Here is a 14,646-nt window from a genome sequence, read left to right on the forward strand (position 1 = left end):
CAAATGAAAGAATGTGCAAAGCAAATAAAAGATCTACTGTGCCAGATTATGCAAACCAACATATCAGTAGTTTTTCTAGAGAATTGGCCAATATGCCATCAAAATGTCATTTGAAGAGAATAAAATATGTATGAGAAGCATGATGACTGTCAAAACAAGTCACTTGATGACCTTGATATCCCAATTGCTTTATGCCATATGTTAAAAATGCGAGTGGTCTGAAAAGTTCTCGGCCTAACAATGAAAAAAACAAATTTGTAATTTCAAAATTATTTTTATTTTTCAACATAATCTCCCTTAAGACTAATACATTTATTCCAGAAATGTTCCAGCACCATTATCCTGTCCTGTAGTGGTTCTCAGTAAGATCTGCAAAATACCCCCTCTACAGCTTCAATCATCTCTTGATTCGAAGAAAAATGCTGACCAGCGAGGAAGATTTTTAGTTTTGGGAAGAGATATAAGTTGGAGGGAGCCAAATCTGGGGAATAGGGTGGATGTTCCAACAATTCATAGTGTAGATCCCTTAATTTTCCCATTGCCAAAACACCTTTGTGGGCAGATGCATTGTCCTGATGAAAGATGATTTTTTTCCTTCTGCAAACCGGATCTTTTCTCACGAATTTTTTCGTCTTGTCTGGTTAAAAGATCAGAATAATATTCCCCGGTTATTGTTTTACCCTTTTCAAGATAATAAACAAAATGCCTTTAACATCCCAAAACACCGATGCCATGACCTTGTCTTCTTTGGCGTTGAACAATCGGCTTCTGTCCACTGTTTTGACTACTGTTTGGATTCTGGTGTGTACTGGTGAATCCAAGTCTCATCCATAGTAATAAATCAGCACACAAAATCAGTTTTATTCTTGTTAAAATGCTCCAAGCAAAGATTTTCTTCAGAGATTTTCATGCGAGTGCGTTTTTGATCTGCACGGCACCCATCTTGTGCAAAGCTTTTTCATTTGCAATTCTTCATGCAAAATGTATCCTACACATTCTTTTGAAATGGTTAGTCTCAGCAATTTCATACACTTTGACTTGCCAGTCATCCAATACCATATCGTGCACTGATCAATTATTTCTTTTGTTGTTACACTTTTTTGGACATCCTTCACGTGGATCATCTTCAAGGCTGGTACAGCTGTGTTTAAACTCGGCAGCCCATTTCTTAATTGTCGAAAATGAAGGAGAAGAGTACCCATAAACTTTTATGAACCTTGAATCAATTTTTTTGGCATTAAACCTTTTACAAAGTATTTTATAACTGCATGATACTCAATTTTATCCATTTGAAGGGATACAGACAACACTTTGGCTTCCGACAGCTGTATAAAAAAAACTACTTGATATAATGACTTGCAATTTCAAATGGATGCTTATGACAGATGTACTAAAATTACAAAAAAAAGAAATCTTGTTAAAGATTCTGCAGTAGGATAGGAAAGAATTTACCAATTTATGACAAAAGTAAATATTCGACACCTATCATGTGCTCAGAACTTCCATAGCTCAGTTGATATAGACAAGCCCCTTGTTGAAAACACCTGCGTTCGCATCCCATCAATGATGTGAGGAACCTTTATCAGGTCTTTTCAACAAATGAATTAATTGGCCTCATATGGAGACAGAGGTTTTTTCCTCACTAAAACTTGGGTTTTTCACTCCTCAGAACAGGCAAACTGACCCCTTGAACACCAATTTACAGCCATAAAATACTGGCCCTCGGGGATTAAGCAGAGGAGTGACATGCCGGCTGCATTATTCTTCATGACCCCTAATCAGGTAACTCTACCTTTCGTAATGGACAGATGGATTGAAGAAGAATCATTTGCTCAGTATTGCATTATGGATGGTACATTTAAAACTGCCTGCAATTTTTATCAATTATATACAATACATGCACCTTTTGGTAATGAAAACTATCAAATTCTTCTGTTTATATATTTGATAACAAATAAGAGTGAAGGAAATTATAAATTTTTTTTACAAGATGTGATTGACATTTTCCAAAGAAAATGAAATTTTATGACCACAGGCCATATTCAGTGACCTGGAATTAACTGCAATGAATGCCACAAAGGTGAGTTCCCTAACATGTCTAATAAGGTCTATTTTTTTACTATTGGGACAATGTGTTGGGAGAAAATTTTGGGCAAGTGGACTGGCATCTCAATACAGTACTAATCAAGAATTTAGTTTGTTCCTTGTATCAATATGTATCATATTGCTTCAGAAAATTAAATGCTTGTGGTATTTACAATAAACTCAGAAGGAATAATGCCAAGGCACATGAATGTTGAAGCAACAAACTAAATTCTTGATTAGTATATATTAGTATATAGATACATATTGCTTCAGAGTGGGGTGCTTAAGGGTCAAAACTGTATAACTGAGAGGAGACCTCCACATAGCCTTTAAAGGAATGCGGAGAACTGACCAGGGCTTCTGACCTAATGCCCAATCCTCACCTTCTCATCGTGGACCCTGTTGGGTATCTACTTGGATACTGAACGAACGAGGATGTGCTGGCAATTTGGGATTTAGCCGATCAAATTGTATTCTTATTGGTTAAACCAAAATAAAAAATGATGGTACAACATGACAAAATGTCATGCCGGCTGGGGCGTCACCCAGTTAAACAAGGTCCCCGTTGTTTACGCCAGGGAACCAGGGCGAACAATGAAAAGTCAGCTACTGGAACAAAAAAACAAACCCCAACTCAACATCACCAGAGTTAAAGATCGGTACTATCAACGTAAGAAGCCTGAATGGCAAAGAAATGGAGCTAGCTGAGGAATTAGATAATTGCCAGATCGACATAATAGGGGTGACTGAAACAAAAAAGACAAAAACTGGTGAGATCTTTCTGAGCAATAAATACAAAATGTTATATTCAGGCAATGACCAAGGAAAAGGAGTAGCCGTAGTATTCAACACAAAATAGGAGGCTAATCTTCTTGAATGGCAGTCAGTTTCAAGTAGAGTAATGTGGGCAAATATGAGAATGGGGAACTGGACAATGAGACTTATTTGTGCCTATGGTCCCACAGAAGGTGCTACTAAGGTAGAAGTGGAGGAATTTTTTGAGGCTTTAGAAAAAGCAACTGACACAATGAAAAAGGAAAAGTTGGTCCTTGTTGGGGATCTAAATAGCAGAGTAGGAAATGATTGTGAGACATACAAAAATATTTTGGGAAAATTTGGAGAAAAGAGCAAAACTAATAATAATGGCAAATATCTGTTGGATTTCTGCTCAGGACATGGACTGGTTATTACTAACACCATGTTCCAACATAAAAATGTGCACAAATTCACATGGAGAGAAGAGGCAAAGAATAAGAAAAGTCTCATTGACTGTTATTGTTGATAGTGATGTTTTCTCCCTGGTGCAGAACACCAGAGTGTACAGAGGATTTGAAATTGGAAGTGATCACTATTTAGTCTTGAGTAGGATAAAATTGAATTTCATATTGAAAAGAATGACATGTAAGAAAGTTTTAAAGCGAATAAAAGTTGAGCAGCTCTCAGATGTGAACTGTAGACTAAAATACAGAAATATTATTGAAAAGAAAATGAAAGAGTTTGAGAACAGGAATCAAACCTTGGAGATTCAGTGGCAAACTCTGAAGAAAACATTGATTGATTCAGCCAGAGAGGCATGTGGTGAGGTTGTCTGCAAGGATAAAAAAATCAGAACTCCCTGGTGGACACAAAGTTAAAGAGGCAGTGAAGGAAAAGAAGAAAGCATATCAAAAGTTTCTGTCAAATAAGTCAGCTTGTGCTCTTAGAGAATATAGAGACAAATGCAAGAATGCTGAACACTGTGTAAAACTAGCTAAACAAACCTGTGGAACAAGTAAAACATTTCAGCTACTTAGGCATGATTTTTACTGAAGATGGTAAATTAAATATAGAAATAGACAACAGAATCAGCAAAGCCGGTATGACGAGAAGTCAATTGAATAAATTCATATGGAATAAGAGAGAAATTAGCCAGAACACTAAATTAGCTGTATACAAGACAGTGTTCAAACCAGTTTTAACTTATGGATCTGAGAGCTGGGTCAGAAGTAAAACACTTGACCAAAGACTAGAGACCGCAGATATGAGAGTCCTGAGAAAGATTATAGGCATGAACAGATGGCATCAATGGCAATATCATATTAAAAACGAGGATATTAGGAAAGAACTTGACATTGTCAGCATCCAGGAATGCATTAGCAGAGCTAATCTCAGGTGGTATAGTCACTTAAACAGAATGGGCAAGGAAAGATTAGCAAAACAAGTGTTCTCTGCCAGGTTGGTAGCAAAACGACCCAGAGGAAGACCAAGATATAGGTGGATTGATGCGGTACAAGGTGCCTTAGATGATAGAAATATAAGATCTGATAATGTTGGAGTCTTGACAAGTAACAGACTGATTTGGAGGAAAATTGTAGTTATGAAGTTAGTAATCATGTAATTTTTGTCATGTAGTATTATCATATCCTGTACACCCCTTGAGGGTACATGGCAGGAATTTGATGATGATGATGATGATGCTTTAGAGCATATGTGTGTGTGTGTGTGTGTGTGTGTGTGTGTGTGTGTGTGTGTGTGTGTGTGTGTGTGTGTGTGTGTGTGTGTGTGTGTGTGTATTGTATATATATAAGAATTAGATGATATTTATGTAATGGTATGATAATTCACACTCCATCATTATTTCCTCCAACATTATGGTCTGTATATGATTCCATTCATCTGGGAATTCCATGCACCCAAAACATTGTTGAAGCTTGGCATAGAAGTGGGCAGGGGGTAGTGGAGAAGCACATATGGCATATATATATATACTATCATTGAGGAATTGCAGAAAGAATAGCAACAAACCAATAACCAGAGTGAATGGATACATTGTGCTGAACTCTGTCCAGAATGCAAGAAGATGACAATTGAGAGAGAAGTGAGAATAATGATGGCTGTGAATGATTATGAAAATAGATATGTGATGGATTTTTTTCACAGTATTTTGCACAATGTATCTATAATATTATTTTATCTTATACATATATATGAGGCGGTACCCCAAAATAATCAGAATTATTCAAAAAATAATAATAATATCATATTCTAGTCCTTCAAAGTACTCTCCATTGGGTCAATGCACTTGTCCCATGGTTTTTACACTACTGGAAACAGTTCTGGAACTGTTCAACTGGAATATTGTTTATGGCCTCCAGCGACTTTTCTTTCACTTCGCCTTCATCAATGAATCTCTGCCCTTACATGGTTTTCTTTATCCATGGGAATAAAAAAAAAAAGTCATCTGGAGAGAGAGAGAGAGAGATCAGGCGAGTAGGGAGGATGAGGAACAATTGCCATGTTTTTCATTCAAGAACTGTTGGACAGACAAGGCTGTGTGGGCTGGGGTATTGTTGTGGCACAGCAACCAATCTCCGCTACTCCATATTTCTGGCTGTTTTTGATGCACACCATCATGCAGTCCAAAATGTTGAGATAAAGATGTTGGTTGACTGTCTGTCCAGGAGGAACAAATTCTTTGTGTACAATTTCATTCACATCAAAAAAATAAATCAACATTGTCTTGACATTTGATCAATACACGTACCTTCTTGGGTCTCGGTGTATTTGCATGTTTCCACTAGCTTGATGCTTGTTTTGTTTCTGAATCATAACCCTAGTACCAAGACTCATCCCCGATCACAACTTTTGAAAGAAAGTTCTGGTTATTAAGAACTTGCTCCCTCAAATCGCTGAAAACATTCACATGATTTTATTTATCCTCTGTGAGCAAACGACACAAATTTAGCAGACACACATTTCATTTGCAAATCTTCTGCTAAAATTCACTGACACGAATTCCATGACAAATTCATCTTTTCAGAAACTTGCTCAGTGGTCTTTCAACGATCTTCACTGATTGCCTGGCAAATCTTTTGGATGGTTTCATTATTTCTGCTTGTCGAAGGTCAGCCAGATCTTGGTTGGTCTTCACCTGACATGTCCCATTTTTTAAACAGGAAAACCACTCATAGACCTGTGTTTTACCTAAAGTGTTGTCCTTAAAGGCTTGCTGAAACAACAATAGTTTCAGTTGCAAAACAAAATCCAAAAGAAAACAAAATTTCATGCACACACTCTGTTCCTTGTGGTCAGCCATTACAAAATTGCCAAACTTGCTTGTAAGCACTAACAAAAAATCAGCCACACTGGTTCACACAGGAACCATTGTGGCTGCTAGAGGCATCATCCATAACTAGAAAATGGGTGCACACCAAGTTCAGATTCTGGTTGTTTTTGGGTACCTCTCATGTATACATATGTATGCACTTGTGTATATATGAATTTTAGACTGTTGGGATTTTGGCAGTACTGATTTAGATCACCTTGGAAGATGAATTCACTATTTGGATGGCTGGATTGCAGAAAGTCAACTTTAGGGATAAGAATAGATCAGAGTGTTTTTGTGGAATTTGGAGAGTGCTAAATGCACCACACGAATGGAACAAGGAAATCTTAGGCCAGAGGAAGCCAAAAGCAGAGAATTCTAAATTTGACGTTTTCTGGCAAGTATTGTAAGATCTCACAGAAAGGCATAGGCACCATCCTTGTGGTAAAAGAAATTATGTAGCATGTAATTTGAACAGTGAGGATGACTGTAGTTATTGTAGTGCCATTTAGGTTTCTGCCAAAAATAAGAGGTATGGTATGGATGCTCAGAAGTGACAGTGTACATCATCTTTTGGCACCTGTATATTTTGTTTTGATTTGTCTTTTTTGTTGAAATTAGTTTTGAGGGAAGTTTATTTTAATTATAGTTCCACTACAATTAAAATAAACTTGAGGGAACTTTGAAGGATGTTTATTTTAATTGTAGTGGAACTATAATTAAAATAAACTTCCCTTTTTGCTTTATTTTTAATTAGGAAATAGATAAACATAGAGTGAGGTCATACAGTGAGGTGCTGTAGGGCATAAATACCCATACAGAGATCAGCTAGTCTTCTTGCCACAACTCCATTCTTATGTGTAATTTACTGTTTACTGATTGCTTTTCTCATAGCATCTGTAAGTTCTACTGCCTTTTGTTTATAGAATTACTTCTTCTTTTTTTCTTTTAAGTCATGGCATGTTGCCTTGAACTAATCTACCAACACAATCTCTCAGATGGCTTGAATATCCAGGCAGTGTGATAGAATCAGAACAGACACACACAGTGCATTTTTCCTGTTTGTTAGAGTGATATTATAGGAATGCAGAGAAGAAATAATATAAAATTAAAATATCTTCCAACTCATAATTTTATCTCATGCCATTTATCTCATATTAGTTACTTGTATAATTACCTTCATTTTAAACCAAAATTAAAATGTTTAATTATGGTTAAAATGAAAGTAATTATATAAGAAACAATTATTTTTGCAGTTATTACTATGGTAATAATTTCCTCCTCATTATCACCAAATTCCTCTGTGTTAGGGGCACGGCTACATGATATTATGATAGTACTACATGAAAGACTTGCATCATTACTAACTTTGTACTGACAATTTTCCTCCAGATGAATCTGTTACCTGTCAGGACTCCAATATTGTCAGATCTTATATCAATCTTTAAGGTACCTCTTACTGTATCAATCCAACTAGATCATCCTGCAGGACTTTTTTCTTGCCTTACTGGCTAAAAGCACTTGTTTTGCTGACCATTCCTATTCCATTCTGTTTAGGTGACTATACTACCTGAAGTTAGCCTTTACTCTCATATTCCTGAATACTAACAATAACAAGTTCCTTCCTAATATACTCATTTTTAATATGATTATGTCATTGATGCCTTTGTTCACTCCCCTAATCTTTCTCAGAACTCTCATATCTACGGTCTCAAGTCTTTGATCAAGTAAGCCAACTTTCAGATCCATAAGTTAAAATTGGTTTGAATACTGTCTTGTATATACAGCCACTTAGTGTTTTGAACAATTTCTCTCTTATTCCATATAAATTTATTTAGTTGACCCCTCCTAATTCTTAACTAATTCTGTTGTCTCTTTCTGTCATCCTCACTAAGAATTGTGTTTAAATAGCTGAAATTAAATCATATTCATTCCTTCAATTCCAGTATTCTGAGATTAATCTTAAATTGCATTAGTGTAAATTTAATGAATCTCATTACACTTATAAAAGAACATTCATTGAAATGTTTAACATAATTTCTTTTTTTCTTTAGAACAGTGCTTAATTTTAAACTTCTCCACAAAGCAATGGCTTTCTGCTCGTCATCCTATTGTAGTTGCTGAAGTATTGTTAAAAGTGATCTTGGATATTAGTAAAGGTTAGTAACAGCATTAATGTTAAACTTAAAATCATTACTCAGGAAATAAATATGTATAGCATGTTGAGAAGGGTAAAAAATAGTATGCGCCTCATTTTGATACAAAATCGCACTTTTTCCTACACTTCTTATTGGTTGTAAGGAGAGTGTTTTTTTTTTTTTTTTACTCAATTGTTACTATATTCAGTAGATTTTTTGGTTATTTATTTCTTTAATTTATATTTGCTTTATAACTTATTTTTTAAACCTCTCAATTTTTAATAAATATTTTTTATCAATAATTGAATAATTATTTATACAAAATATTTTTCATTTTAATTATTGGTAACTTGAGTAGGACAACTAGCATTCTTTTGACATAAAAACTGTCGTTATTTGCATGCACACTATGTTTAGTTGCATTGGAAAATAGTATTTAAATAAAAATATTCTAAATAAAAATCTTTCAGAATGAGATACTTTGTCCTATGTGCTTCTTTTAACAAGCCCCTAGAAGCAATAAAATAACCAAATTTTTCGAGAGGTATGGATTTTACTGTTCATGTATGACATTTCCAACATATTATGATTGACAGGAAATTATATTCTTAGTCTCAACTGTATATTTTACTCCAAATTAAACAAACATGCAGTAGCACTAAGAATTGTACAATTTCACCATGGGTTTTGAGAGAATGTGCTAAAAAACTGACAGCTCCTTTGACCTGGCTTTTCAATGAAAGTCTGCCTATGGGAAAGGTAACCAACGAATGGAAGGAAGGTAAGATAGTGCTATTGCATAAGGGCACTAGCAGACTGGAAGTGTCTAATTATAGGCCAGTTTGTGTGTCATCAGTAGTTAAGGTCTTGGAGAAATTAGTGAGGGACTATATACAGTCTCGGGCAGATGAGGGTAATGTTATCTGTGAGAATCAACATGGATTTGTTAAGGGGCACTCTCGCTTAAGTAATATGATTTCCTTTTATAATAAAGTGACAAGAGCAGTTGATGAGGGAATGGCATACACTGCTATTTTTTGGATTTTGCAAAGGCATTTGACAGGGTGCCACATGATAAGCTGATATTTAAGTTACAGTACATGGGTTTAGATGTCGGATTAGTCAAGTGGATTCAGGATTGGCTGTCTGATAGGTATCAGATAGTTGTGTATTGTGGGGCAATATCAGTGAAGCAGAAGGTTACAAGTGGGGTTCCACAAGGCTCAGCTGGGATCTGTATTGTTTAACCTTTATATCAATGACATTGTCAATAGATTGAAGGGAATATTCAGTTGTTTGCAGATGATGTGAAGCTGGGAAGGGTTATCAGTAATAGTGCACATGTGGAAGCCCTGCAAGAGGATTTGAATAAACTAGACAGATGGGCAAATGAATGGGAGTGTCAGTTTAATGCAGCAAATTGTAAAGTCTTGAAGTTTGGAATACATCGATGGGAGGCTGCATACTCGATTGGAGGAGCTGTACTGGAGGAAATAGGGGAGACGAGATCTGGGAATGATGATTGATAGAAAACTGAAATTCAGGGGGCATATTGCAAAGGTGGTGAAAGTAACCCAGAGGATTGCTGCAATACTGAGGACACTGACCTGGAGAGATAGAAGAGTTATCATTCCATTGTATAAGACCCTGATCAGACTACACTTAGACTGTTGTTCTCAAATTTGGTCCCCAGGATTTGAAGGGGATAAGTTAACTGTGGAAAGGATGCAGAGGTGGATAACAAAGATGGTTTCAGGACTGTACAGTGTTAGTTATGAGGATCGGATGAGGGAATGTGGACTGCAGAGTTTGGTGGATAGAAGAAGGAAAGGTGATATGATTGAGACTTTTAAACTGTTGAGAGGCAGTTATAGGCTGGACACTGGGCAGTTCTTTCACTTGGTGGAGCAGTGGGAAGGAGCAGTAACAAGGGACCATCCCTGGAAGTTATGAAAGGAAGCTGTGAGCAAGAGGGTGAGGAGTGGTTTCTTTGTGTGGAGGAATGCATTGCCTGATAGAGTGGTGAAAGCAAGAATGGTCAATGAGTTCAAGGAGTGGTATGATAGACTTTGTGTTTCCTAGGCAGGACCCACGATGAGTCTCTTGACTCCATGGAGGCATGAATAATATTAATTTGCTTTCTGTATTAAGAGAAACTGATTTGACCACAGTTTGCACTTGTATCATACAGTATACAGCATTATAGTGCTGTGTTATGGTATGAATCACAAAAATGCATGGTTTCATAAACGTTTGTTATTTTCTTAGCCAGGGTAAAATATGAAATACACAAAAGGAAATAATTAAACAGCAGATTTAATCATTTCAATATTTGTCTCTGTCACAAAGACATCTTCAGGAATACAATGTTAAAATTGTAATAATGCACACAAGAAACAATAAATGGAAGAAATGAAATTAGACTATATGAAGACTAGAAAGTGTTCAGAATCAGATGAAAGAAAAATTTCCTGCTCCATCACAGTAAATACAAACTGGAAACACTCTTTAGAATCAGTAGTGATTTAAAAAACCAGCCCTTAATAAATATGGTTGTATTAAACTTCCCAAGATTTGGGAAACTTTAATTCTTTAATAGGCCTCCCACCCATCATCTAAGGCTTGCCGACATAGTGGGCACCTCTCATAACACTTTGGTCTTCATATAGTCTTCATATTATGGATACGGTTAGGAGTACTCTAGAAGACAGAAATAAAAGAAATAATCAAATCAGAGTTCTAACAAGTAATAGGCCAGTTCAGAAGAAAATTATGATTGGAACTTGTGTTTGTTGAAAACTGGACAGCGAATATAAATGAAGGAACAAGGGGAAATCACCCATTTACTCTATGTTAATTACTAGTTTCTCTTAAGACTTCCTACTGGTAGCCAAAATAACCAATAAGGCAATTGCCAGTTAATATACAGAACTTTGACAAATGATCTCTGAATTGAATGCATAAAGTAAAAAGAAAGGATTATATATAAACAAAGACATGACAAAAATAATGTATAATAAATACATTTCCAAGAAGCCAGTACAAATGGAACACTGGGAAATTGATATAGTAACCTCCTATGTTTACCTAAGACAAAAGATCACAGTAGAGGATGACTGTAAAGAAGAAATTATATGTAGCATTCAACTTAGTTAGATAGCCTCCGGAAAACACTGTAAAGCACTCAAAGGAAACATTCCAATCTTCCTAAAAAGGAAATAATTTTTGACAGTTGTATACGTCCAGTCATGACACATGCAAGTGAAACATGAACTTGGACTAAAAAATTGACCAACAAGTTGAGGATTACCCAGAGGGAAATGGAAAGATCATTACTCTGTATTACACTTCTGGATAGAAAAACGCAATACTCGTGTCAGAGCTCAGATTAGGGTGAGCAACATAATAGCCGTTAAAAGATCCAAATGGCAATGAACAGATCATATTGTAAGAAGTAACACTCAAAAATGGACAAAGTTAATATCTGAATGGTATCCTAAAGATGGAAAGAGAACTACAGGAAGACCAAAGACATGGTGGGAGGATGAGATTAAAGAGATGGCAGGAACTCAGTGGCATAGAAAGGCTCAAGATAGGAATGAATTGAGGACTTTTGGGGGAGGCCATCATCCAGCATTGGACAAAAAATGGCTGATGATGATTCTCTTTTGAAAATTCTAAGTTTAAAAAAAATACAAATAGTGATATGAATATTTCATATGCAATGCAGGATTTTTTAAATATCTAATGAGTTTATAATTCAAGCAAAGAAAATCATTACTATGTCATTGTATTAACATTATACTGTTATTTGAAGAGTTGATTATTGTAGTAAAATCATTAATGATAGAAATATTAAAATCACATGTGTAGTTAATTAGTCAATTTTTTAAGTCGACTTTAAATTATTGAATTAAAATTTAACTGTTATTTTTTATTACTTAGTTTTAATTAAGCATGTAAAGAACAAAAAATAACATTTCAATACTCATTCCACTAATTAGGAATATGCCCATTTAACTGAATGTTTTATTTTAGATGTTTGCGGGAAATTTAATGAGGAAAATGTAATTACATGGAAGACTTTGCATGCAATATCTAACCATGAAGAACTTCCTACATGGATGGAAAACTGTGCTGAATTGGCTTATGTAGATCTGATGCTCTTAAATTACAGAGAAGAAAAGTTGGCCTTTTATGTTAACGTTTGCAATATTGCTTGGTTACATGCTATCTTGACTGAGATTTCTCATCAAGATATTAAGGTAAGGAACAAGTGATATCCTGACATTATACTTTAGTTTTATATATATATTCATCTTTTTTTTGACTGACTGAAACCGAGAAAATAGATAGCAAGTTAATTTAGTGGAGCACACAACATGTTTCATCAAAAGTGACTTCTTCAGGTGTGGTAACACTTAAAGCAAATAAAAAAAAAAAAACATAGAAACACTGTGCCATTATAATAACAGACTTGTAAACTGAAGTAAGTTTGAATTGTCGTTATGGTCCATTATGTAGTTCTATTGTTGTGCAAATGCAAGCGTATGAGTTCACGCATATACGCCAGTATCTAATAGCAAAACTATGCTAGTCAGATAAACTATAACTGAGGTTGCTGTTGATGTGAGAAGGATCTAGGATTTTTTAATTTGCTTTAAGTGTTACCACACCTTAAGAAGTCATTTTTGACGAAACATGTTATGTGCTCCATTATATTAACTTGTTGTCTATTTTCTCGGTTTCAGTCAGTCAAAAAAAGATGAACATATCTAATCACTGAGCAACCTCAGTTATAGTTTACCTGACTCGCATAGTTCTGCCATTAGATACTGGCGTACGCGTGAACTCATACACTCGCATTCGCACAACAATAGAACTACGCAATGAACTATAATGACAATTAAAACTTAACTTCAGTTTACAAGTCTGTTATTATAATGGCACAGTGTTTTTATGGTTTTTTTAATTTGCTTTTAGTGTTACCACACCTGAAGAAGTTATTTTTGATGAAACGTGTGCTCCATTAAATTAACTTATCTATTTTCTCGGTTTCAGTCAGTCAAAAAAAGATGAACATATTTAATCACTGAGTCATTGTAACTACTGATGATCATATATATATATATATATATATATATATATATATATATATATAAAATTTTTATTTTTTATTGATATATATATATATATCATGCTCATGGTAGATTCCAATTACCTATTTTTGCAGTCAGAATTTTCAGATTATTTCTTTCATATACATTTCAATCAGTTATCAGACTAATGTGTGTGATGTAAGAGAAAATCTGTTTTAGCTTAGTTTTTATATATATATATATATATATATATATATATATATATATCATCATCATCATCAGCCATTGTTAATATCCACTGCTGGATAAAGACCTTTCCAAGATGATTACTCCAAAATTCTCTCTTCATGGCTCTCCTTTCCCATGTCACTCCTGCAAATCTGATGATATCATCAATCTACTGTGATTTAGTTGGGTACCATGGTCATTTTTCCTCTCATGAAATCCAATCCAGTATTCTTTTGTCCATTGCTGATCTTGTCTTCGAGCAATATGCCCAGCCCTTTGCCACTTCAGATGTTTCACTCTTCCTGTGATGTCAGAGAAACTTTGGTTGATTTCTTATCCAGTCTTGTGATACTAAGACTGGATAAGAAATTCCTTTTGTGATCCAGTCTTGTAATACCAAGCATACTTCTTTCCATAATAAATTGTGTTGTTCTTAATTTTTAAATTTCTTTTGCATTTAGTGTTCATATTTTCACAGCCATATGTCAATATTGGAAGAATTCATTGGTTAAAAACTTTTCTCTTCAGACATAATGATTGTTTGCTTTTGAATATTGACTGTAATTTTCCAAATGCTTTCCACCCAAACATTGTGCATCTTTTAATTTATTTTAATTCCATTGATATCTATTGTCCTAAGTACAAGTATATGTAATGATCTACTTGTTTAATTTCATCATTATTGATTTTTATTATTTCTGGTTGGACATAGCTATTGAACATAACTTGGGCCTTCTTTAGGGCAGCTATTTAGAGTTTAGCTAGAAATTTGGAGTCATGGATATGAGTCTGTAATACATGTGAAGATAACTAAGTCATCTGCAAAGTGTAAATGGCTTAAATATCTTCCATTTATCTTCAGACCTTTTTCTTCTTAATCAAGCAGTTTGAATATTTCTTATAGGCATGCGATGAATAATTTTGGAGATATTGTGTCACCTTATCTTACACCTCTCTGTATTTCCACAATAGAGATGTTTTCATTGAAATGAATTGCTGCTGTTGCATTGGT

General features: G+C 34.9%; 1 protein-coding gene across 1 annotated transcript in view; it reads left to right on the top strand.

Moving 5' to 3' along the window:
- The first annotated feature begins 1,746 nt into the window (after window positions 1–1,746).
- Window positions 1,747–14,646, top strand: part of LOC150102212 (uncharacterized) — a 104,792-nt gene continuing 91,892 nt past the window's right edge. The window contains exons 1-3 of the mRNA XM_090399524.1: window positions 1,747–1,852; window positions 8,224–8,328; window positions 12,346–12,572. Of these exons, the coding sequence (XP_090255650.1) occupies window positions 1,747–1,852; window positions 8,224–8,328; window positions 12,346–12,572 (438 nt within the window). The remainder of the gene's footprint in view (window positions 1,853–8,223; window positions 8,329–12,345; window positions 12,573–14,646) is intronic.

Source organism: Typopeltis vanoorti, chromosome 10 (genome assembly GCF_054136105.1).
Source record: "Typopeltis vanoorti isolate ZY-2024b chromosome 10, IOZ_Tvanoo_1.0, whole genome shotgun sequence".
Taxonomy (NCBI): Eukaryota; Metazoa; Arthropoda; class Arachnida; order Uropygi; family Thelyphonidae; genus Typopeltis; species Typopeltis vanoorti.